The 23,807-nt window shown below is 60.6% G+C and overlaps 1 protein-coding gene across 1 annotated transcript in view; it reads left to right on the top strand.

Moving 5' to 3' along the window:
* Positions 1–2,466: 2,466 nt before the first annotated feature.
* Positions 2,467–23,807, top strand: part of WDR1 (WD repeat domain 1) — a 36,555-nt gene continuing 15,214 nt past the window's right edge. Inside the window, exons 1-5 of the mRNA XM_066385006.1 lie at positions 2,467–2,694; positions 3,123–3,244; positions 10,341–10,431; positions 13,803–13,950; positions 15,008–15,188. Coding sequence (XP_066241103.1) covers positions 2,679–2,694; positions 3,123–3,244; positions 10,341–10,431; positions 13,803–13,950; positions 15,008–15,188 — 558 coding nt within the window. The 5' untranslated portion in view covers positions 2,467–2,678. The remainder of the gene's footprint in view (positions 2,695–3,122; positions 3,245–10,340; positions 10,432–13,802; positions 13,951–15,007; positions 15,189–23,807) is intronic.

Raw genomic sequence — 23,807 nt, 5'->3', positions numbered from 1 at the left:
GACCTTGCAGGGTCCCCGCTGAAGAACTAGAGCATGCTCTGTTAGAGATTGTATTAATGAAGATACTCTTGGGGAGTAGGAAACCCCAAGGAAAAGTGCTGGGACCACAGCAGAGGCACTGCTGACGACTCTACGTGTTACTGAGCTCTGCCAGCTAAGAGGCAACCACACCAAGATCACCCCGTGCCCTCTTTCAACCCCAGCAAGCGCCTGCCAGGTCGTGCGTGCCTGCAGGCACACTCATGATTCTTACCGCAATCGGCACCCCCAACCCCACCCTTAAACCCCCAGATTGACATATGACTCTCATGGAGCCTAGTATCCTACCAGAGGTTTAGGTACATTTTACCCAAGTTTTATAATCTCATTTTGAACAGTACTAAGTCCAACAAAGGACTTGGGCACCTGCATAAAGGTTACTATAGCTTGCGAGAGCTTGGGGTTGGTGTCTTCGTTTTATATCCAAGTCAGTGCCCTTTCATCACATTAATTGTCCTGGGGTGAAGTGAAGTTGTCACACCTGCTCTTAACTCCAGTCCCATTCAAGTCTGATAATTAAATCCTGGTTTCTCAGAATAATTATAGCCCAATGGTGCCTTGCAGTTCTGCTTTGAGAGTTACATCATTCTGTACAAAGACATGACAAGGGTCCTTCAGTTCACAAAACTACCGTCACCACCCATTGCTTCTTTAACATTTTTAAGTGGGTTTTAGAGAAGGCAAAGGAGGGGGGGAGGCAGAGAGACCTCAATTTGTTCCCCTTGTTTATGCATTCATTACTTCATTCTTGTATGTACCCTAACAAGGGATTGAACCTGCAACCTTGGCCTACTGAGACAACGTTCTAACCCTCTGAGCTACCCCACCAGGGCACACATCCATTGCTTCTTGAAGACTGCATGTGGGGTGCTGGGTCATCCATGTGAGCATCTGCCTCGTACCAAGGATATACTCCAGACAAAAGTTAGGGAAATATCAGACATGTCTGCTAGGACTGGAAGATTGCAATTTAAAATAGAGTCGATGGTGTTCATTAAGAAATTGACACTTGAGCAGTTAAGTACTTTTGTACAAGGAATTTCAGGTAGAGACCAGATGTCATTGAGGCTCTGAGGCAGGAGCAATTTGGTTATCTGGATAAGATCAGCTTGTAAGTAAAGCAAGTAGGGAGGGAGGGTACCGCTGAGGGCAGAAGACAGGGATTCTCAGACTACATCCGTACTATCAGCGCACCCAGTCTCCCCTTTCAGGGACATTCGCCTTTTACTTTGAAACTTAGAATTACTCTTGTTTTAAACTGAGTAATACAGAGATTTGATTTTCAACCTAAAACGCCCAGGCTGCAATCTGAAGAGACCAAGGTGAAGGTGGCGGAAAGCAGGAGCACGAGCCAAGAGATCAAATCAGACGAGACACACCTGTAAGGAATAACCCAGGTGAGCCTTCAGAACTTCGTTCTACAGAATAGCCAAGACAGGAAATGATACACCTGGATACGTTTTGAAAGAGAGAACCAACATTATTTCCCATTAGATAGAAAGTCAAGGACCACTCAAGAGGCTTTAAGCCCAAACTAGAATACATTGAAGTGCCCATAGGTACCTGACACATCGCCACAAGTGCCCTTTCTAGCTTCGTAATCCCCCACCCCCCACCCCACCCGAGCCCTCGCGTTTCCCCCGGGACCCGCTGCCTCGGTTTTATAAGATGAAAGCCCCTTTTTCCTTCTGCTTTCTCCAAGAGAAAATAAACCTTAGGTTTCTTAGAACCCCCACCCCGATTTTCTTTCTTTTTTCTTTTTTTAGAGAATGGGGGAGAGAGAGAGGAACATTGGGTCCGTTCCTGTGTGTGCACTGTCCAGGGCGCGTCCTGGCAACCTCCGCTTCAGGCCAGTGCCCGGGCCCAGCAAGGCACACCCCTCAAGTTTCTGCTGCCAGCAGCTGCCCTCGAAGAAGGGCAACTCCCATTTAGCCATGTTTTTAAAATAAAGAAAAAACGCACTACTGTTTTCGAAACCCCAGCGGGAGCCTCACGGCTTCTGCAAACACCAGGCGCGGCCAGGGCCCCAGGCCCACGGCTCTGGAACGCCCGCCACGCAAACAGCAGCACGAACACGACTTCCCCAGCCACTCCCCCGCAACCAGGGCGCGCTGGCGCTCTCAGCGCCCCAAAGCTCCAGCCGAGGCCGGCCCCGGGGAAGCCCACCGTGCCGCTCCCCGCGCCTACCCAAGTACCACCACCTACTCTGCCGGCGACATTCTAATGCCGAACGCTGCCCTCGCGCGCCATTTATAGGGGCCCGCTGGTGGCGCCACTTCCGGGGGCGGGGCCTCCTCGGGGAGGGCGGGACCCGTGCGGGGGAAGGGGCGCGGCCCGGTCCGCGCAGGCTCGCTGGGCCCACAGCGCCGAGCAGAGCGCTTGACTATATATGGTCAAAGCAGGGGGCGAGCCGCGCGCGGGGCCGCGCTTCCGGGTTCGGCGCGTCCGCAGCGGCAGCGCGTAGGGCAGGGCGCGAGCGGACCTTCGAACCCCGGCCTCGGACCGCCCCCTCCGCGCCCGGCACGCCCGGCGCCGCCTTTCGATCCCTTTCCCCGGCGCGGCCTCGGCCAGGTCTGATTTGCGGCGAGCGCGGCCCCCGAGGGTCCCGGCGAGTGCGGCGCGGTAACAAGTGGGCGAGAATGCCGTACGAGATCAGTAAGTGGCGCGGCCCGGTGCCCTGCGGGGTGGGCGCGCGTGCCGCCGGCCCCCGCGGCCATCGGCGGGGCGTGGGCGGTCGGCTCCGCGGGATCCCGGGGGGTCCGCGGGGGAGGGGTGCGGGCGCAGGCCGGTGCCCTCCGCCCTTTGCGGCGACCCCCGCCCGGGGACCCACAAAGTTGGAGCTGCGGGCCGGGCCCTGTGGAATCCCCGCTTCCCCGGAGGGACTGGCGGCGGGGATGGTTGACCAGGAAGTCGCACGGTCCCCTGCGCTCCTGCAAAGTGGCGGCCGCCCCTCCGGGTGGAGGCAACAGGTGACCGGCTGAGACCGGTCCTGAGCCCCTGCTCTCTCGTTCCTCGTCCGCAGCCGGGCCGGGGACCGAGGCGGCGCGCCCCCAACGTGCGCCGCTGCGTTTGTGTCTCCGCAGAGAAGGTGTTTGCCAGCCTCCCCCAGGTGGAGAGAGGAGTCTCCAAAATCATCGGCGGCGACCCCAAGGGCAATAATTTCCTTTACACCAATGGAAAGTGCGTCATTCTAAGAAACATCGATGTGAGTACCCTCTTCCCCCCACCAGGCCGGGTTCCGTCCCCCGCGCGGCGCAGCTCTTCTCGGTGACTTCTTCCTCATTCCTCCCGTGCATCCGCGACCCCGTGGGAGGGAGAGGACGCCATGCCCCCTCAGCCGTGGGACCACACCTCAGAAGCCCCGCGAGATTGTTCTAAGTTTGTCCAGGCCCAGTTTTCTTTCTTCATGGGAGAAACAGGCTCAGATGGGTTCAGCCCCTAAGTACAAGGGCTCTGGACTTGGAGGATCACCCACGCGGATCAGCTGCCGCTTGACCGGGGGATGATTGCTGACTTGGGCCTCTCTGAGCCCCAATGTCCTGATCTGTGAAATGGAGAGGGTGAGGTGAGGCTCCCCCCACTTCCCCTGGCTGCCCTGCCCACTGAATGAGATGAGACGTCCCTCCTACCCAGCATGCTTGGCACATACCCAGTACTTGGTAAATGGCACTCACTTGAATCATCATTAACACCCAGGGTCTCCCAGGGTGGCCAAGCCCCGACTCAGACCCATGCTCCTGCACTCCAGCCTCATCTTCCCCCTAAGGACCTGAGCCTCGGTACAAAATCAGGAACCGGTTAATTCCCATGAGTCACTGGTACAGGCTGGCATCCTGTCCCCAGGCTGAGAATGCTTGCAGAGCCAATTCCTTGGGAAATCCTTGCAAATTCCTGCTGTTCCTCTGTGATTATGGAAATGACCCAGTCTAGTTGCCCGATTCCTCACTGCCAGGATTGCACACTGCAAGCTTCTCACTCACTCAGCTTGAGTGGGGGTTGGGGGATGGAAGGAAGCTAGAGGTGCCAGCCGGACCATTTGGGGTAGGGGGAAGTTCGTCCTAAGCTGGCCTTGGGCCTGTTACACAGTATGTAGTGGATGATTTTGCTCCCTGATGCTCCCTAGGGGTGGCAACTTAAATCCACGTCTGTTGTGAGTGAGTATGCTCCCTGGGCTGGGATTGTCACTGGTCAGACACACCGGCCTCCAGGAACCTCACAGCTGGCTAATGGAGAGGCTTCTGCAGGGTCGGAGGTGCTGCTGCTCTGCCCGTCTCTGCGGAAGCCAGCCACTGCTGTTTCTCTGCTGGGAAATGGAGTTTGGCAGTTTCTGCCCAGAGTGGCTGGGCACCTCAGGGGAGGGGGTGGGTGGGTGTGAATGTGCTTTGAAGGTGCTAACAGCTACTCTGCTAGTCACACGGATTCCTAGAAAGCTGATCTGGTCTTGCTCAGAGCTGAGGGAAGCATTGCCAAGGACTGACGTTGTCGTGATCCAGAGGTCTCCGGAGTGAAGGCCTGGGCTTCTGAGAAGAGTTGAGGTGGCCCTAAGGGGATACTCACTTGCAGTTTGGCAAATAAAATGGACAAAAGCATCTCAGGGATGCAGACATTGGACCCCTTGGGTTTGCCCCAGACAGGGCAGGCCACGTCGCAGGCGCCGTGTGCTCACTTACAGATGTGACCTCACGGGCAGCACCTCCTGTGTCGGGTACCACGAACAGTTCTGACACGGCAGCATCCCTCGGCCCCACCCTGGGCCCGCTGCTCCGAAGGGGCGCCAGGCTCAGTTATATGAAGAGAGCTGGAGTTCGTTCCGATGGAGAGGCTGTTCACAGCTGCAGACGAGCACCCCCTTTGCAGGAGGCGTCCCCTGACTCGGGAAGCCCATGCTGAGCTCTCTTTGGAGGTCTTTACCGCTACCCCCGAGTTACCGTTCTCCTTTGAGAATACTGGGAGCAGACTTGCTTTCACTTCCCGTCTAGTTGTAAGTTTCTGCAGGCTAGGCCCGGACAGCGGGGGTGGGTGCTGCCCATACTCCTCTCAGCACCACTGCGGCCTCCACAGGGTGGTTTTGGTGTATTTCTTACCCTGCTGGCTGAGGTGTGGAGAGATAACATCAGAGCCTTCTTTGAGGCAGAAAAGGATTGCAGCCTCACACTTGAGGCCGTGGAGAGAGAGGTGGTCATCTGGTTGGGTGTGGAAGTTGACTCTTCCTAGGGATGGTTGGCTATGCTGACTCAAATCCCACCCAGTCCAAAGCCCTGGAAAATACCCTCCCTCACACACAGGGCCTTACTACAGATGACACGCGTGTAGTGGAAAGAGCCCTTTTTACTCACAAAGTCTCAGTGGCGGTCTCCCCGGCTTTGCGTGGTGCAACCCTTAGGAAGACCTGGGTCCTGAGCTTTGGTTGTCTGGCCTGTGGCTTCTACTCACAGGGCTTTGCTCTGTTTTCCAGAGCTTTATGCAGAAAAGGGCATTTCCTCTTCCGTAGACTGATGTGAGTGTCATCGTTCACCCTGGGCCCGCCCTGGGCCCCGGGAGCTCTGGCCGGTTCCAGTCCAGCACACAACCCTGAGCACAGCCTCTGGCATCCGAGCTGGTCTTTGATGGGCACATTTTGTGCCCAGCAGTGTTCGAGCACTTAGCATATTGTATCATTCAGTTCAGTTTCCACGTGTGTAAGGATAGTGTTGTAGGGTTAGTATGATACTTGTCTGAGCTGTCTCATTCAGTTCAGTTTCCACGTGTGTAAGGATAGTGTTGTAGGGTTAGTGTGATACTTGACTGAGCTAACTCACAGACATCTCTAGAAGCTTGCCTAGGCTGTGATGGTGTGTGGTCTGCCTTCGTCTTCACAGCCTCCCTGTTGGGTAACACTGCTTTCTTCTTAGAGACAGGGAAGCCCAGGAGGTGCGGGGATTTGAACTGGATCTGCCTCCCACAGCCTTCTGTCGTGACTCCTCAGGGTCCTGGGCAGGCAGACGGGGAGGCCTGGAAGGGGCATGGCAGTGTATTGTGTGCCTATTAGGCTGCTGGCATGGCCAGGGTCACGCAGGGAGCCCTCTAGGCCCTGTTCCAAGGCTTGGTTTGCTTTATTGGGAGGCAGGAAGGAAAAGGCTTTCAGGGTTGGGAGAGATTACTGCTTACAGCATCAGGGAAGGCTTCATGGAGGAAGTGGCCTTTGCCTGGGTGTCACTGGGGATTGGATAGGTGGGAAGGCATTCCGGAGCAAGGCAGATAAAGGGAAGGATGTCGCGTTGACTGGGGTTTGATAGAGGAAATGAGAGTGAGGTAGGAAGTGGACTTAGGCCCATAGGTTAGAGCTGTGTTGCTGGGAAGGCTGAGCAAGGCAGTGCTCACCAGGTCCCCTGGGCTGCCCAGACGAGGTATGGGAGGTCCTTGAAGGAATGGGCTGGGCTGGATTCTGTGCGTTCTCGCTCTCCTTTGAGGCAGTGCGGTCGGAGGGGCCTGGCCTCTGGGTCAGGCCTGCGGGTCTGGAAGCACAGGTTTGTGTGCTTCGGAGGTGGGTACTTGGCAGTCATTTGAATTTGGCCTTAGTCACCCCAGACACAGGACCCTGCAGACAGGTCCAGCTGCCAGCGACTGCTTTCCGGGAGCTGGAGTATTTAGAAATCCGAGGTTCTGGAAACAGCCCTCCTGGACCGTCACACTCACCCTGCCTGGTCCGAGTCCGGAGGACGCCCCGGGCTGTCCCTGGTGGCCCCAGGGGACCATCAGCTGCAGAAGTGTGGGGGCCCCTGGCAGCTGTGTCTTCTGTGTCTTGCCACCAGTCCAGGCTTTCAGGGAGGTGGCGAGTGTCAGGCAGACCCAGAGCTGGGCCCTGGGTTCAGCAGGGGACACCTTGTGGGGTGGGTTATGGGGCCAGAGCAGCTCCTGTTCTGGCCCGAGGTGGGCCCTGGGTGTGAGGGGCCTTGGGGGGTCTGGGAAGAGTAGAGGCTGTGGGGCCGGGCCCCGCAGCTCTTGAAGGAAGGAGGTGATCAGAGCTGGGACCTAGAGACGATGGTAGAGTGACGAAAGGTGGAGACGAGTTTAGGAGATACCACCATGGAATTAGGTGGAGTCTGAGGTGGAGGTGGAGGGAGGAGGTGGGTTTGGAAGCTGTTAGAAAGCTGGGCTGGGCTGGGCTGGGGCAGTCTGTCTTGGGGAGTGAGGGGCAGGCAAGGCGGTGGGGAGTTGTAGGGGCTCTGCAGCCTCTGCCCCAGCCCGCAGGGCACCCACAGGGCCTCAGGTGCCAGGGCTTCTGCCTGAATCTCCTGTCCTCTGACTGTGAGAGCTAGTGTCGCCTGCAGCGTCAAGGGAAGGAAGTCCCAGAGGAGGGGCGTCCAGCCCCCACACTCCTCAGGTGGACTTCTGGAGGCCTGCCCTGAAGTCTCCTGCGAACTGGGGGAGGGAGCCCCTGCCCCAGCAGGTCTCCTGCGGACTGGGGGAGGGAGCCCCTGCCCCAGCAGGTCTCCTGCGGACTGGGGGAGGGAGCCCCTGCCCCAGCAGGTCTCCTGTGGACTGGGGGAGGGAGCCCCTGCCCCAGCAGGTCTCCTGCGGACTGGGGGAGGGAGCCCCTGCCCCAGCAGGTCTCCTGCGGACTGGGGGAGGGGAGCCCCTGCCCCAGCAGGTCTCCTGCGGACTGGGGGAGGGAGCCCCTGCCCCAGCAGGTCTCCTGCGGACTGGGGGAGGGGAGCCCCTGCCCCAGCAGGTCTCCTGCGGACTGGGGGAGGGGAGCCCCTGCCCCAGCAGGTCTCCTGCGGACTGGGGGAGGGAGCCCCTGCCCCAGCAGGTCTCCTGCGGACTGGGGGAGGGGAGCCCCTGCCCCAGCAGGTCTCCTGCGGACTGGGGGAGGGAGCCCCTGCCCCAGCAGGTCTCCTGCGGACTGGAGGAGGGGAGCCCCTGCCCCAGCAGCAGTGCCCGGGCCCATTGTGCTCCCAGCTTTGGCTTCTCTCCCTCCCTGACACAGTTCTCTGGTTCAGAGCCCTTCCCCAAATCAACTGCTCACCCCAAATCCTGCTTTCATTTCCCGAGACGGAGGAGGGGGGAGAGATGCCACTCTGGGAGGGTCGGGAGTGGGCACTGGGTCCAACTCCTGGTGTCATCTGGACCCCTCTGGTAGGGAATCAGCCTCATCTGTGGTGGGACACTCTGGGGCAGGGTACATGTCATTTCTGCCTTTGGGTGGCTTCTAGTTTCAAACCATTATGGATAAAGCATCTCTAACCCCTCGTGCGTGTGACTTTTTGGGGACTTGTGCATTTATTGCTCTTGGGTAAATGCCTGGAAGTGGATTGCTAGTTTTCTGTATGGTAAGTGTATGTTTAACTATAAATAACCAGCCCAGCTATTTTCTGACTGTTCTGCATTCCCACCAGCAGTACGTGGACATTCCAGTGTCCCGCCCCCCGCCCCCCGCTCCCTCCTGCTTGCTACCATTTGGTTCTAGCGGGAACACGGTGGTGTCTCACTGTAGTTTGTATTTTTCTGAAGCTGGAAACGGGGAGAGACAGTCAGACAGACTCCCGCATGCGCCCAACCGGGATCCACCCGGCTCGCCCACCAGGGGGCGATGCTCTGCCCCTCCGGGGCATTGCTCTGTTGTGACCAGAGCCACTCCAGCGCCTGGGGCAGAGGCCAAGGAGCCATCCCCAGCGCCCGGGCCATCTTTGCTCCAATGGAGCCTCAACTGCAGGAGGGGAAGAGAGACAGAGAGGAAGGAGAGGGGAAGGGGTGGAGAAGCAGATGGGTGCTTCTCCTATGTGTCCTGGCCGGAAATCGAACCCAGGACTTCTGCACGCCAGGCCGACGCTCTACCACTGAGCCAACCGGCCAGGGCTCACTGTAGTTTTGACTTGCGTTTCTCAAAGGTCTAGTGACGCTGACTGAGCTCCTCTTCCTTAGCTTAGTGTCCATTCAACATTTTTTTGGATACCTGATATTTTCCTAATTTCATTAGCAGATGTTCATTCTGAGATGAATTAGTTTATGAGCCACATATATTAAGTGCCTGCTACGTCAGTAATAAGTGTTAAGTCTTAGGGGTGAAGGAGAAGGGCTATGAAACCTTTTTGCCTTCAGAAGTCATTTCCTGAGCACCTGTCCCTTGCTGTCTCCTGTGATGGCTGAGGTGGTAAGTGCACGGGGACAGGTGACAGAAGTTGGAGGTGACGGTCTGCAGTAGGTATCGCAGATCCCTCCAGGAGTATGGAATGCTGTGGAGCACAGAGAGAGGACGAGCCATCACAGGAGGCTTCATGGAGGAGGTGGCCCTTCCGTTAGGGCCGATGCCTAGGTAGTGTCAGCAGCCAGGGAGAGGTGTTGCTGGCCAAAGGGCCGCACATACAGAGATTTGGGCTGCCAGGGTTGGCAGTAGGTGGCTGGTGGTTGACAGGGCTAGAATTTAGGGTGCGCTTCTCTGGTCTCTGGGAGAGCGGAGTGTGGGGATCCTGTGTCCGCGAGGCTGAGCAGAGGACAGGCCTCTGATGTGGCAGGGAGGTGAAGCAGGGACTCCCAGGTGGCTGGAACAGGTGGGGACGGTTGGGGGTCAGGTCAGTTGTACCTGCGGCAGCTGCTTCGGGAAAGCTGGGCGGCCTCATCAGCGGGAGCCGCCTTCTGTCGAAGCGCTCACTTCACTGGACGCTGACGGCCAGTGTCAGTGGCTCGCGGCCGAGTCTTGATTCCTCCTGAAAGCAAGCTCGGCTGTGGGGCAATTCGAGAGCATTTTGGCGTGTTCCAGGTCTGCCGAGGCCTCCTGTTTGTGTGTGTATGTGTGGGGGGGGGGGGGGTGCCAGAATCTGCCTCCAGGAAGTCGTGTTGAAGCCTTCTGTTACCCATAAAGCTGCTCCGAGCCCCGGATGCTGGCCCTGGCCTGCGGTCAGTGCTACGAAAGGGCGGGAGTCCACGCTTCCCACCGAGGGTCGTGATGAGGAGAGGCTCCCAGCCATTCGCCCCGCTCTGTTCTCTTGCCTCAAGCCAGCGGTGTGCCCGCGGGGACAGCGCTGGCACGGCCGGGCAGTCTGACCTTTCTCTTCCGTGTGTGCTTTCCACAGATAGGAACAGGAAGTTACCTTGACTTCTGTAACTGTAGCCGAAAGAGGAAGGGTTAAAATGACCTAGAATTCTATCACCCAGGGACAGGCAGGCTGTAGGCATGTAGACAGGTAGGTATACTTCTGAGATTTTCTTTATGAAGCTTTTGACTTAAGGTTTGTGTGTCATTTCCCCCCAAATCCATTAATTGGGAGAGCGGGAAGTAGACCGCTCTGCGTGCCTTGTGCTCACTGGGTCTCCTCCCGCAGAACCCCGCGCTGGCTGACATCTACACGGAGCATGCGCATCAGGTGGTGGCCGCCAAGTACGCGCCCAGCGGCTTCTACATCGCCTCCGGAGGTAACTGCGCATGTGCGGCTCTGGACGCGTGGGTGTGGCCGAGGGGGACCTGCGCATGTGCGGCTCTGGACGCGTGGGTGTGGCCGAGGGGGACCTGCGGCGAGGCGGGCTTCTGTCCCGGGGGAGTGGGGGTGGCAGGTGGAACCAGCGTGATGACTGCTGTTGGTGCTGACAGGAAAAGCGTCTGGCCTTCTCCAACTGTGTCTGTGAAACTTGCTCTGATTTATCGCCTGTGATTTATGTTAGCCTTGTGAATAATTTTTATTCTGGCCTAGCTTGCCAGCAAAGTGCCTGTTCACTAAAACCCCGAGGTTGGGCCCTGTGCCTTTTGAAAGTATGTCTTCTCAGCAGAGAAATGTGGTTGGGACACCCTGCTGCCTGGTTGGCACAGCTTCCCTGCCCGGCTGCTGCGTCCGTGCCGAGCCTGGGCCTGCCCTGTCCCGTGTCCCGAGGCCGGGAGTTAAACCAGACAGGACTCAGCAGCCTGGAGACGCTGATGCAGAGGCTGTGGGAAGGCTGGTGCAGGGGCTGTTCCGGAAGGCAGTCCACACAAGTAAAGCATCACCGTGAAGTTTTCTTATCACCCCGAGAGGCTGCAGAAACCGGGAGTTTGGGGCCTCATGCAGGTCCGGGTGTTCTGGGTGGAGATCACATTTACGTTTGCTGCACACTGGTCCTTTGCCCAAATCGAAGACGGCGAGACAGTCACTGCAGAGGTGCGTGCCCTGGGCTGAACCAGACGTGGCCCGGCTCGCCGTGAGGACGAGGCTGAGAGCGCTGTGCTCCGGCTGAGGGAGCTGTCTGGGACCCGCTGTGCCCGCGCAGGGCGGCCTTGGCAAGCCTGCCGCTCACTGCCAGAGGGGTGCTGGCCTTCTGATGGGTCTTCAGGTCCCTGGACGTGTGTGGCCGGCCCACGTTTGCAGGACGTTCCAGCCCTCTGGAAGGCCGGTTGTGAGGAAGCCCTGCCTCATGGTGAACAAGGTGGCCAGTCCCACCCTCAGAGTCCTTAAGGCTTCAACGTGGCACATCTCTGGGGCAGTCCAGTCCCTCTGCAGTGGTGGCTTCCTCGGGTCATTGTGCTGCTCGTGGGCTGTGCCCCGTGCTCGGTGCCCTGGACGCTGGACAGTGACTCCCAGTGACCCTCGGAAAACAGCGCACCCCGCTGCACAGGGCAGGCTCTCCAGAGTGGGCCCCGAGCCCAGGGGATGAGTGTTCCTCGGGTGAGGAGTGTGGGCAGAGGGACCAGCTGCAGAGCCACCATGAGCAGAGGCCTGCCCCTCTAGCCCCTGTCCCCTTGCACGGGGGTCCAGCCAGCACACGAGTGGAAGTGTGTCTATTGTCTGTCCTTGAGGCCCCAGGCGGCGTGTCCGCTGTGCCCCCAGCAGTTAGCACGCACGGTGCCCGTGTCTCTGCCGGTGTCTGCTGGCTGCATCTGGGCTGCCCTCAGACGGGGCCTGTGCACCTGGTCTCCAGCCCCGTTGTGTTTCTCTGGCCCCAGCTGCTTCTGGAAAGAACTGGATGAGCAAGCCGGCCTGACGGAGAAGGCCGCTGGCCTGGTGGGAGGGGGTACGCGGCCACGGTGCCCGGGGAGGAGCTGAGCAGGCGGGAGCACGGGCTGCTGTGCTGAGCCCAGGGGGTGGGGTGCCAGGCTCACCCGTGTCAGGTGGGACACTGGGGCCTCCTGCTGTGGTCACATTCTCCGCGGCTCCACGCACCCCGGACGGCCTGACCGCCGGCCCCTGCACCTGCTGCCCTTTCCCTGCTGGCCGGTTTGTTCAGCGAAGGGCTTCACGAGGTCCAGGTTGTCTTTGGAACTCCCCTCGGGGGGTGTGCCAGGCCGTCTCTCTAGACTCCGCCCGGGGAGGACCGGGCCCGGGAGCCCCTCGGTTAGTGCTGCTCCTGTGGAAGGTAGTGTCTGTCCCACCGCGAGCCGAGCGCGCCGGGTGCAGGGCGTTCGCTCCAGGGCGGGGCCTCCTGCAGAGCCGCCCCGACTCTGCCCGGCTGTGACCCCCCCGGGAAGGAGAGCTGCGGTGGGTGTACTGAGGGATGGTCTGCCCCGACTCTGCCCGGCTGTGACCCCCGGGAAGGAGAGCTGCGGTGGGTGTACTGAGGGATGGTCTGCCCCGACTCTGCCCGGCTGTGACCCCCGGGAAGGAGAGCTGCGGTGGGTGTACTGAGGGATGGTCTGCCCCGACTCTGCCCGGCTGTGACCCCCGGGAAGGAGAGCTGCGGTGGGTGTACTGAGGGATGGTCTGCCCGGCTGTGACCCCCGGGAAGGAGAGCTGCGGTGGGTGTCCTGAGGGATGGTCTGTGAAGACGCGAGTGACTCCTTGACCTTTGCAGCGGCCCTCAGGCAGCGCTCTTCCCCCCTGGGGCGCAATGGAGGGCGCCTGGGGCTCGCAGAGCCACACCGGGCCAGCCGCGTCGGGAGCCTCTGGGCCGGCCACCAGCTCTCTCCCGTGGCCCCACCTGAGCAGGACAGAGCCGTCTCGGGGAGCCCTGTAGAGGTGTTGGGTGGCGCAGTGGGCCCAGGGGCTTGGAAACAGCACCATCTTGCCTGCTGGGGGGAGGCTTCCCCAGACCTGCTTCCCGCTGAGGATTTAAGTCTCACTGTTCGTGTTAGTTCCGCCTTCATTTCTACTGATTCGGGAATCCCTGCTTCTGTGGGAGGGGCGGGGGGTGGGTGCTTGGAACGGGGTGACAGGCTGGGGGCAGGGAAGGAAGGGCTGTTACGTTGTCACTGGCCTGTGGCAGCTGCCTCAAGGCCCGGCACCCGGCTTTGCCAGTGCCTGACTCCTTCCAGCGCCCACCCTGTGTCTCACAAAGGGCTTACACCTCTGGTGTGAGTTGTGAGATTGTGCTGAGCTGTCATAAGGGGCTGCCGACCCCCGTGGGCCACGAAGTAGATCCCACAGGCCCCGGCTGCACAGCTGCACGCCTGCTTTCTGTTAGTAATGCAAAGCTGCATGGGAGAGACAGGTGTCGCTAGTGTACGCAGGGTGTACACGTGCAGAAGAACTTCAGCAGCTCAAGGCCCGTGTGCTGTTTAGATCCCCTGCGAAGAAAGGAGGGTGGTCATAGATGAGGCTGCGTCTTGATGCCTTGGGTTGTGTCCTGGGGCTCTGCTGCCCCCGCAGCCCAGTCATCCAGTGACGACAGGTGAGGACGCCCACCCAGCAGTGGTGGTCCGTGTGAAGGCCGCAGGCTGGTCAGCGAGTGGCTGGGTGTGGCTTACCTACACCATGTCCCTCCGCCCAGCTGGCCTGCAGGAGGCCTGTGCGCCCGGGCAGCGCCGTGCGGGCATGCCCTGTGCCCACGTGGCCCTGGACCCGTGGTGACTGTGGCTCTCGCTACCCTGTTCTGTCTGCCAGATGTATCTGGGAAGCTGCGGATCTGGGACACCACGCAGAAGGAGCACCTGTTGAAGTACGAGTACCAGCCCTTTGCCGGGAAGATCAAGGACATTGCTTGGACAGAAGACAGTAAGAGGATCGCAGTGGTCGGGGAAGGAAGGGAGAAGTGAGTGAGTCTCTGGCCTCGGTCCCTCCTTCCCCATGTCCCCTGCTCTGCTTCTTCCTTGGTGTCCCTTGTGGGAGGTGTGCAGTGACATCAGGGTGCCAGGCGGGAGGGACTAGTGTGTTTTAAGTCCCCGTAGGTGCCAGGCCGGTGGGCCTCCACACAGGTGTGGCCGGCGCGAGCCGTGGCTCCTGCAGGGTGGGGTTCAGTGACGTTTACATGGGGTGTGCCCCCGGGACTAGTCTTGGACCCAGGAGCCTTCTCTGTCTAGAGCTCTGGAGCTCCTGCGTCGTGCCCACGTTCTGGGCAGCGGGGAGCAGGAAAGAGAGAAAGTGAGAGACAGCTCTTAAAGAGCAGTACCAGGGTCCCTCCCAGCAGCTGCCGCAGGGCCATACTTCGCTGCAGGGGACAAGGGACATTTTTCCTTGCTGAGCATGTCACCTCAGGTCCCCTCATTGAGGAAAATGGGATGAGTGGATCCTGAGTAGGTGACCCTCAGTGGCTGTGGCACTCTCGGTCCAGTGACCAGTGGGGTCAGAACCACTCCCAGGTTAGGTTCCAAGTGCAGTCGGGGCTCCCGCTAGGGTACCCCAGCTGCCCTCAAGGACTTGAACCTGGCAGGCACATGTCTTTATCTCCCTTACTGGGAGGCTCTTCTCAAATCATTCTTGTCAGTCTTGACAAATCCTTTTTCACTTGACTGCGAATAGTGACCAAAACAACACATTTTCACTGACCGCCTCCGAGAGCAGGGCCGCACCCCGTCGCCCGCGGGGTGGGAAGTGGTGTACTTCCTGGGCCCGCGCAGGAAGGAAACTGATGACACCACAGAGCTGCTCCTCGGGTGGGCGGGGCTTTCTAAGCGCCTTCCACGTGGACGCGGACCTCCAGTCCCTTCCGAAGGCACGTGTTCTCGATGCTTCCGACAGTCCTGCGTAGAGCCGGAGTCGTGTGCCTTTGGCGTGTGGCCCGCAGCTTGGTGGCACCGCCGCTCAGCCACCGTGTCTCGTCAGCCTGCTCAGCACTGACCCCTCTCCTATTGCTCTTCTTGTTGGGAAAGGTTTGGAGCCGTCTTCCTGTGGGACAGTGGCTCTTCTGTGGGTGAGATCACCGGACACAACAAAGTCATCAACAGCGTGGACATCAAGCAGAGCAGGCCGTACCGGCTGGTGACAGGCAGTGACGATAACTGCGCTGCGTTCTTTGAGGGACCACCGTTCAAGTTCAAGTTCACAATTGGCGTAAGTGGACTTCTCTGCATCGCAGTTGTAGGTGAATCTTGTGGTTTGCGTGTGAAGCCAGAGGGGTCTAACCCTGTTAGAGGCCAAGAGGTCACGGGCAGACACCTGTGGTGTGCAGACAGAGGAGGGGTGGTGACACACGGTGGTGGAAGCACACCCGTCCCCCGTCCTCGTGATCCTGCACTCAGGCCGGCGTGAATGTTTCCGTTCCAGCAGGAGGGCCCTGCGTGGGCCGGGGCTCTGCTCGGGGACTCTGTGTCTGTCCTGCGTGCGGGCAGGGGGCACTGTGTGGACGGGGCTCTGCTCGGGGACTCTGTCTGTTCCTGCGTGCGGGCAGGGGGCACTGTGTGGACGGGGCTCTGCTCGGGGACTCTGTCTGTTCCTGCGTGCGGGCAGGGGGCACTGTGTGGACGGGGCTCTGCTCGGGGACTCTGTGTCTGTCCTGCGTGCGGGCCGGGGGCACTGGGAGCCTGTGACGGGGCTCTGCTCGGGGACTCGGTGTCTGTCCTGCGTGTGGGCAGGGGGCACTGTGTGGATGGGGCTCTGCTCGGGGACTCTGTGTCTGTCCTGCGTGCGGGCCGGGGGCACTGGGAGCCTGTGACGGGGCTCTGCTCGGGGACTCGGTGTCTGTCCTGCGTGCGGGCAGGGGGCCCTGCGTGGGCCGGGGCTCTGCTCGGGGACTCTGTCTGTCCTGCGTGCGGGCAGGGGGCACTGGGAGCCTGTGACGGGGCTCTGCTCGGGGACTCTGTCTGTTCCTGCGTGCGGGCAGGGGGCACTGGGAGCCTGTGACGGGGCTCTGCTCGGGGACTCTGTCTGTCCTGCGTGCGGGCAGGGGGCACTGTGTGGACGGGGCTCTGCTCTGGGACTCTGTCTGTTCCTGCGTGCGGGCAGGGGGCACTGTGTGGACGGGGCTCTGCTCGGGGACTCTGTCTGTTCCTGCGTGCGGGCAGGGGGCACTGTGTGGACGGGGCTCTGCTCGGGGACTCTGTCTGTTCCTGCGTGCGGGCAGGGGGCACTGTGTGGACGGGGCTCTGCTCGGGGACTCTGTCTGTTCCTGCGTGCGGGCAGGGGGCACTGTGTGGACGGGGCTCTGCTCGGGGACTCTGTCTGTCCTGCGTGGGCCGGGGGCACTGGGAGCCTGTGACGGGGCTCTGCTCTGGGACTCTGTCTGTTCCTGCGTGCGGGCAGGGGGCACTGGGAGCTTGTGCCAGGAGAGCACCGGCCTGCAGGGGCCGTGTTAGCAAGGGGGAGCCCGGGCTGGCATCAGCTGCTCTCTGGCCATGCCACCTGAACACTTGCTGAACCACCAAAGTGCCAGAGGAGGTCAGCTTCTAGGGACATTTGGATCTGTCTCCATGCCTTTCTAGGGGCAGATGATGGGGGCAGGGACACTGTAAAGTGACAGACGATGAGGTGGAGACACTTTCCCTGGAGATGGGTGCTCTGTATGCCCTGGTGAGGTGTCCCGGGCTCTGCGTGTGAATGGCTCTGGGGTCTCAGCCTCAGCTCCACACGCTCCTCCCTGGCCAAGGGCCTGCCCCTTGCTAGGCCTCGCGTTTCCCGTCTGCACGGTGGTTGGTGGGGGGTTGGCATCAGCTGTAACCGTGAGTTTGAAGGGCAGTGACAATAACTGCGCTGCGTTCTTTGAGGGACCACCATTCAAGTTCAAGTAGGTGCAGAGCAGGTCCGTGTCCTGCCTCGCCAAGGGCTCAATGGGGTGATGTCCTTAAAGAGGCTCCCTGAGGGCTCCCATTGACTTGGATGACAAGGCGGTGGTGACTCATACAGTTGGGCTGGTGTAGCTGGAGGGGAAGTGGCACGGCCTCAGTGAGTCACCAGGGGCAGTTTCCAGTGGGTCATCGGGGGCCAGCATGCACGGGGGGCAGAGTTTCCAGTGGGTCATCGGGGGCCAGCATGCACGGGGTGGGCAGTTTCCAGTGGGTCATCGGGGGCCGGCATGCACGGGGGCAGTTTCCAGTGGGTCGCTGGGGCTGGCATGCACGGGGGGCAGAGTTTCCAGTAGGTCACTGGGGCCAGCATGCACGGGGGGCAGTTTCCAGTGGGTCGCTGGGGCCAGCATGCACGGGGGGCAGTTTCCAGTGGGTCGCTGGGGCCAGCATGCACGGGGGGCAGTTTCCAGTGGGTCACCGGGGGCCGGTATGCATGGGAAGCAGAGTTTCCAGTGGGTCACTGGGGGCCGGCATGCATGGGAAGCAGAGTTTCCAGTGGGTCACTGGGGGCCGGCATGCACGGGGGGGGGGGGGGCAGTTTCCAGTGGGTCACTGGGGGCCAGCATGCACGGGGGCGGGGTTTCCAGTGGGGCGCCAGAGACTGGTGTGCGCAGTGGGGAGAGTCTCCTGTGGGTCACCATGTGTGGTGGGCACTTTTCAGGCGCAGATCTTGGCATGAGTCCAGAGGGTTCTCCAAGGCTTCCCTGTTGGTAGCGAGACGGTCTTTGTTTCTTCTCGGGGCCACTGGGCAGGGTCTGCCTGTGTGTCGTGTGGGGAGAGCCCTCCTACCCCACCCAGTACCTCTCCTCTGCCATCTCCTGTGACTGCTGCCTAATTGTGGGGGGAGGGTGGGGTGCTTCGCTGAAGGCTGGTTCACGGTGCCTCCTAAGTGGGGACAGAGACAGTGGAATGGCTGGTTCATGGTGCCTCCTAAGTGGGGACAGAGACAGTGGAATGGCTGGTTCATGGTGCCTCCTAAGTGGGGACAGAGACAGTGGAATGGCTGGTTCATGGTACCTCCTAAGTGGGGACAGAGACAGTGGAATGGCTGGTTCATGGTACCTCCTAAGTGGGGACAGAGACAGTGGAATGGCTGGTTCATGGTGCCTCCTAAGTGGGGACAGAGACCGTGGAATGGCTGGTTCACGGTGCCTCCTAAGTGGGGACAGAGACCGTGGATGTCGGGTGACTCATGCTGAGTCAGATAACCGAGCCTCCGGCCCTGCCTGGCTGTCCCGGTGGAGCTGTGCCCGCTCCCTGTGCCCCACACGTTCTGTGTGGTTTCCGGGCTGTGGTCTGGGCTGCGGGGGGCGGGCTCCTTCCCTGGCTGGGACGGTCGGTTCCTCTGCGGAGGCTCAGTGGCGGGTCAGGAGCGGGATTGGAGCCCAGTCTGCTCCAGCCTGTGCCCTCACCACCCTGCCACCTCCCCGTGTGCTCACTTGGTCAGGACACTCCTTCTCTGTCTGTTCTCTTTTCTGCTGGAGAACATGGCCTGCGCCTAAGGATTGTGTAGGAAGTTTGCCCGGCTGGCACCTGTCTCTGGGGCTCACAGCCCATCCCATGTCTGCCCATGGAGCTGTTGGTGTGGGTCCTGTATAGCCACTTCACACATGAGAAGGGACCGAACAGGAGGAGAGGGCACGGGGTGTTGGCCCAGCACTGCAGCAGGCTGTCACCTTCAGCTGCTCATCCCCCCAGCCCCTCAGAAAGCAGGGTGACTGCGGCCCCTCCACTGGCCCCCAGAGCTGTGGGGAGGATGTCGGAGGGGCTGGCAGACAGCCGAGTGTCTCTACAGAGTTCCTTGGGCTTCTGTGGCACAGATTCTAACAGGCTCCGCTGGCCTGGTGTAGAAAGGACGGGAGGACACTTGGGTCCCCAACACTCTCCTAAAATGCCTTATTAAGGTGTTGATGACTCTTGGGACAAACCTACGACTTCCCTTACATATCTGCCAGAGGCCCTCACAGCCCTGGAGCAAAGCTGTGGGTGGAGGCCTGGGCAGCGGGCTGTCTGTCCATCCAGGTTCCAGCTCCCGCCCCCTTCCTTTTGACCACACTTTTTTTCTTTTTTTTTTTTTACAGGGACAGAGAGAGGGATAGATAGGAACAGACAGGAACAGAAAGATGAGAAGCATCAATCATTAGTTTTTCGTTGCGCGTTGCAACACCTTAGTTGTTCATTGATTGCTTTCTCATGTGTGCCTTGACCACGGGCCTTCAGCAGACCGAGTGACCCGTTGCTCGAGCCAGCGACCTTGGGTCCAGGCTGGTGAGCCTTGCTCAAACCAGATGAGCCCACGTTCAAGCTGGCAACCTCGGGGTCTTGAACCTGGGTCCTCTGCATTCCAGTCCGAGGCCCTATCCACTGCGCCACCACCTGGTCAGGCCTTTTGACCCCACTTAAGGCCACAGGGTAAGGGGCCAGCATGTGAGCGCAGAGGGGTCAAGTTCAAGCTGCCGACTTGAAGGAGTTGGATTCTGAGTTCAGTCCGTGCTGAAAGAAAACCTGCTGTGTGAACCGTGGGGAAGGGAAAGCAGTTTTTCAGACAAACCAGAGTGTCTGGACTTCCTCCAGTCGGCCACCGGGTGGCCTGAGTGGGGTCGTGATGCTTTTCCTGTCTGAGCAGAGTTCGTTGGTTGTACGGGCCCCTCTGTTGTGCAGGGCGGGACTGCAGTCCTTGTTCCTCCGCAGCTGAGTCGTGGCTCCACTTGAGCCAGACTGCTGCCTTGCCCACTTCGGGGGCAGTGGCAACCTGGAGGTGACGTCCCAGGGTCACAGGAGACAAGCATGAACGGAGATCTTTGGGCAGCGCGATCCTCACCCCCAGCGCTGGCATGCTGTGGGCAGAGGCTCCTCTGAGGCCGATGGTGGGACGATGGTGGGACCGTGCCCCCTCCTGTGTCTGCCACGGGGCTTTCTTCCCGCGAGCACGTCCCTGGGGCAGACGCGCAGACCTCGCTCAGTGCTTCTACCCGTCTCGTCCAGTGTGGCCGCCGGCAAGTACCTTTCCAGCCACCTGCTTCCTCCTCTGTCCGGTGTGAAAGGTGGCCGCCTGGGGTGACCAGGGATCCCCAGGTCGGGCATCCTGGTTTTCACAGGGCCCCGTGTGCTTAGTGACGGCCAAGCGGGGAGGGCGCCGGCGCGGGGAGGCAGGCAGTGTGGGTCTCCCCACCTCTGCCACCTCTGCGAGCTGTGTCCATGTCTCGGGCCCCGGTGTTGTCATCACTGGAATCGTTTGTTAGATGAAATGCTTAGAACCAGCAGTGTGGGGCCTGCTTGCCCAGGCCCGCTTGCCCAGGCTAGCACGTGATCTGGGCCTGGGAGCTTCGGCCGCGCTGCCAGCGGGCCTGTGTGAGTCTGAGGCGCACAGTCGGCTCTGAGCAGGTCGCCTCACTCCCTCGGAGCAGCTGGAGGTGAATTAAGCTAGAAACCTGTCTTGGCTTTGATGAGAAGTCTTGCCTTCTGAAAGGTTCAGCAACATTTGAGGTCTATCACACAGGGTTTTCTGATGTTTCTTTCCTTTTTCCTGTGTCCTTACGACAGGGCAGAAAAAGCAGAAGTTCCAGTTCTTTGTGTTCATCGCGTGCTCACTCTGTACCTGCCGGCCTCATCCTCAGCCACCCCCACCCCCACCCCCACCCCTGGTGTTGGTAGTTCCTGCTTTTTTTTTTTTTTTTTTTGACAGAGAGAGAGGGACTGATAGGGACAGACAGACAGGAAAGGAGAGAGATGAGAAGCATCAGTTCTTTGTTGCAGCACCTTAGTTCATTGATTGCTTTCTCATATGTGCCTTGACTGGTGGGGGGGGGGGATACAGCAGAGCAACTGACCCCTTGCTCAAGCCAGTGACCTTGGGCTCAAGCCAGTGACCATGGGGTCATGTCAGTGATCCCACGCTCAAGCCAGTGACTCCGCGCTCATTCTGGTGAGCCCACGCTCAGGTTGGTGACCTTGGGGTTTGGAACCTGGGTCTTCCGCATCCCAGTCCGATGCTCTATCCACTGCACCCCGCCTGGTCACGCATCCTGGTTTTCACAGGGCCCCGTGTGCTTACTGACGGCCAAGCGGGGAGGGCGCCGGCGCGGGGGAGGCGGCAGTGTGGGTCTCCCCACCTCGGTGTCCTGCCCGGCCTCCTGAGCAGACCCTGCTGACGGCAGGGTGAGTGATGGGACAGGGAGTGGCCCACAGAGGATTAGAACAGACGCGTCCCCTGGGTGACAGGAGAGGCAGGCAGAGGGCACGTCTCCGTGGTGCTGCTCAGCCCAGCTGAGGCAGGTGAAGGGTGCGGCTGCCCCCCGAGGCGCCGTACGGGGAGGCCTCGCAGAGGGAGGAGGAAGCCGGGCCTGGGAAGGGGTGGTGGGCTGCAGGAGGGCGGACACCATCCCAGAGCCCCAGCCGCAGAGACCGGGCCCTGCTGTAGGCGGGCGACGATGGTGGCACAGGTGCCCGAGCCCGTTTCTCTCCAGGCTCGTGACAAGGGAACAAGGCAGCGGGTGCAGGGCCTTTCTGTACGAGGGACAGCTGAGGCCAGTGGGACCAGGAAGGGCTCCCAGAGGGGACACCTGAGCTGACTGGCTAGTCCACCTGTGCACACTGGAGTCCCGCCATGGAGCCCGGTGGCTCTCTGTCCCTATCGGTGACATGGACTCAGGTGCATTACCTAGTTATTACCTAATTGCTTTACGCCTCGGTTTTCTCAGTGGTGAGGGGGGATTGTGGAGGGGAGGTGGTGGTGGGGGCGACAAGGGCAGGTGCTGGGGAGTGTCAGAGTCCTGGCTCCTGGCTGTGACTCGGTGGCAGGAGTGGGCCAGCCTCCCAGGACCTTCCACACGGGGGACAGCCTGAGAGGGGAGGCTGGACCCCGGGTCGTGCTGGGAGCCCACTGGGACGCTGGGGCGGGGCGGGGGCCGTGAGCCCTGGCCCAATAGGGCAGCCGTCAGAAGCCCGAGTCTGAGCCCCCTGGCCCAACGATGTTGCCGCACTCCGCTCCTCTGCGCCCTGCCCACCGCCCTGTAGAGGGCTATGTTCACCCTGCCCACCGCCCTGTAGAGGGCTGTGTTCACCCTGCCCACCTCCCTGTAGAGGGCTATGTTCACCCTGCCCTCCTCCCTGTAGAGGGCTATGTTCACCCTGCCCTCCTCCCTGTAGAAGGGCTATGTTCACCCTGCCCACCTCCCTGTAGAGGGCTATGTTCACCCTGCCCTCCTCCCTGTAGAGGGCTATGTTCACCCTGCCCTCCTCCCTGTAGAGGGCTATGTTCACCCTGCCCACCTCCCTGTAGAGGGCTATGTTCACCCTGCCCTCCTCCCTGTAGAGGGCTATGTTCACCCTGCCCTCCTCCCTGTAGAGGGCTATGTTCACCCTGCCCTCCTCCCTGTAGAGGGCTATGTTCACCCTGCCCACCTCCCTGTAGAAGGTTATGTTCACCCTGCCCACCTCCCTGTGGAAGGGCTATGTTCACCCTGCCCACCTCCCTGTAGAGGGCTATGTTCACCCTGCCCACCTCCCTGTAGAGGGGCTATGTTTAGCACTCCCTCTTTTGGTTAATGGGCTGTTCAGAGCTCCCTCTCTGTAAGAGGGCTATTTCAGGAGCAGACATCAGGCTTCTGCTCATTTGGACACTTGGCTCGGATTGCAGGAAAAGCTGATAGGGAGGAGTTTCTAAAGCCACTCCGCACCTGGTCCTTGGGGGGTGGGGATTACATACGTCCATCCAGCCTCCATTAAACCCGGCCAGCGGGGCATTCCCAGAAGCCTGCCCCGTTCCAGGGCCTGTGGGGACATTGCGGTGGGATACAGACCACACGTCAGAACACGCCATGGGCGTGTCACCATCACGTCAGGCCGCCGAGGGCTGGGACTGAGGAGACAGAGACGGGTGCTCAGGGAAGGCCTCTCTGAGAAGAGGTGATGGCATCGGAATGGGTCCCCGCGGGCACCAGGGTTTGAGCCATGGTTTTGTCACACAAGAGCTTTCCTTGCACCTCATCCAAAGAACAGGCGTGTGGAGGGCGCTCTCAGACCGTCCACCACCGCCTTTGACCCGCCCCGGGCCTGGAGGGAGGGCGGTGTGGCCCAGCTGGGCGGCTGGCTGCCCTATAGCCTCGAGTGGACAGCACAGCAGGGGCAGGCGGCCTGAGCAGTTACGGATCTGACCTTGAGGTGCGTCCACCCAGGGGCCTGTGCCCGCCAGCCTCCTACCCGGGGCCAGAGCCAGCGCAATGGAGCGCTCTGAACAAGAAACTGGAGACAGCTCCTCGCAGCCCGGCCTCTGGGGGCTGCTGTCTCCTGTAACGGGGTCCTGGAGGCCCCGGGCCCTCACAGTGGGGGCTGCTGTCTCCTGTAACGGGGTCCTGGAGGCCCCGGGCCCTCACAGTGGGGGCTGCTGTCTTCTGTAACGGGGTCCTGGAGGCCCCGGGCCCTCACAGTGGGGGCTGCTGTCTTCTGTAACGGGTTCCCGGAGGCCCCGGGCCCTCACAGTGAGGGCTGCTGTCTCCTGTAACGGGGTCCTGGAGGCCCCGGGCCCTCACCGTGGCACACAGTGACAGGACAGTGGGCGTATAGCAGTGGAGGCCGGGCCGTTGGGCCTGAAAGCCCCTGGCTGGAACGTTGCCTCATTTTCACTCTGGTTGAGTTGGGTGGATCACAGCTGCTGGGAAGCCCTGTCCTCCGACTGCCGTACTAGAACCTAGAAAAGGGGACCTGGGCCTTAGGGCAGGGCGTTGGCCTTCCCAGCAGGAGGAGTGGACACAAGAAAGGACACAAGAAATCCGAAGGATGAGCCCACAGCCACGCAGGAGCACAGGAGGGCCTCAGTGTCCCCCTGAAGGCTGAGTGTCCGCCCTGTGGAGGCAGTGAGCCCTCGGGGGCACGCGTGTGCTGGCAGGCG

Source organism: Saccopteryx leptura, chromosome 5, assembly GCF_036850995.1.
Source record: "Saccopteryx leptura isolate mSacLep1 chromosome 5, mSacLep1_pri_phased_curated, whole genome shotgun sequence".
Classification (NCBI taxonomy): domain Eukaryota; kingdom Metazoa; phylum Chordata; class Mammalia; order Chiroptera; family Emballonuridae; genus Saccopteryx; species Saccopteryx leptura.
The sequence above is the reverse complement of the archived record's forward strand: the minus strand, read 5'-3'. Positions and strand labels throughout refer to the sequence as shown.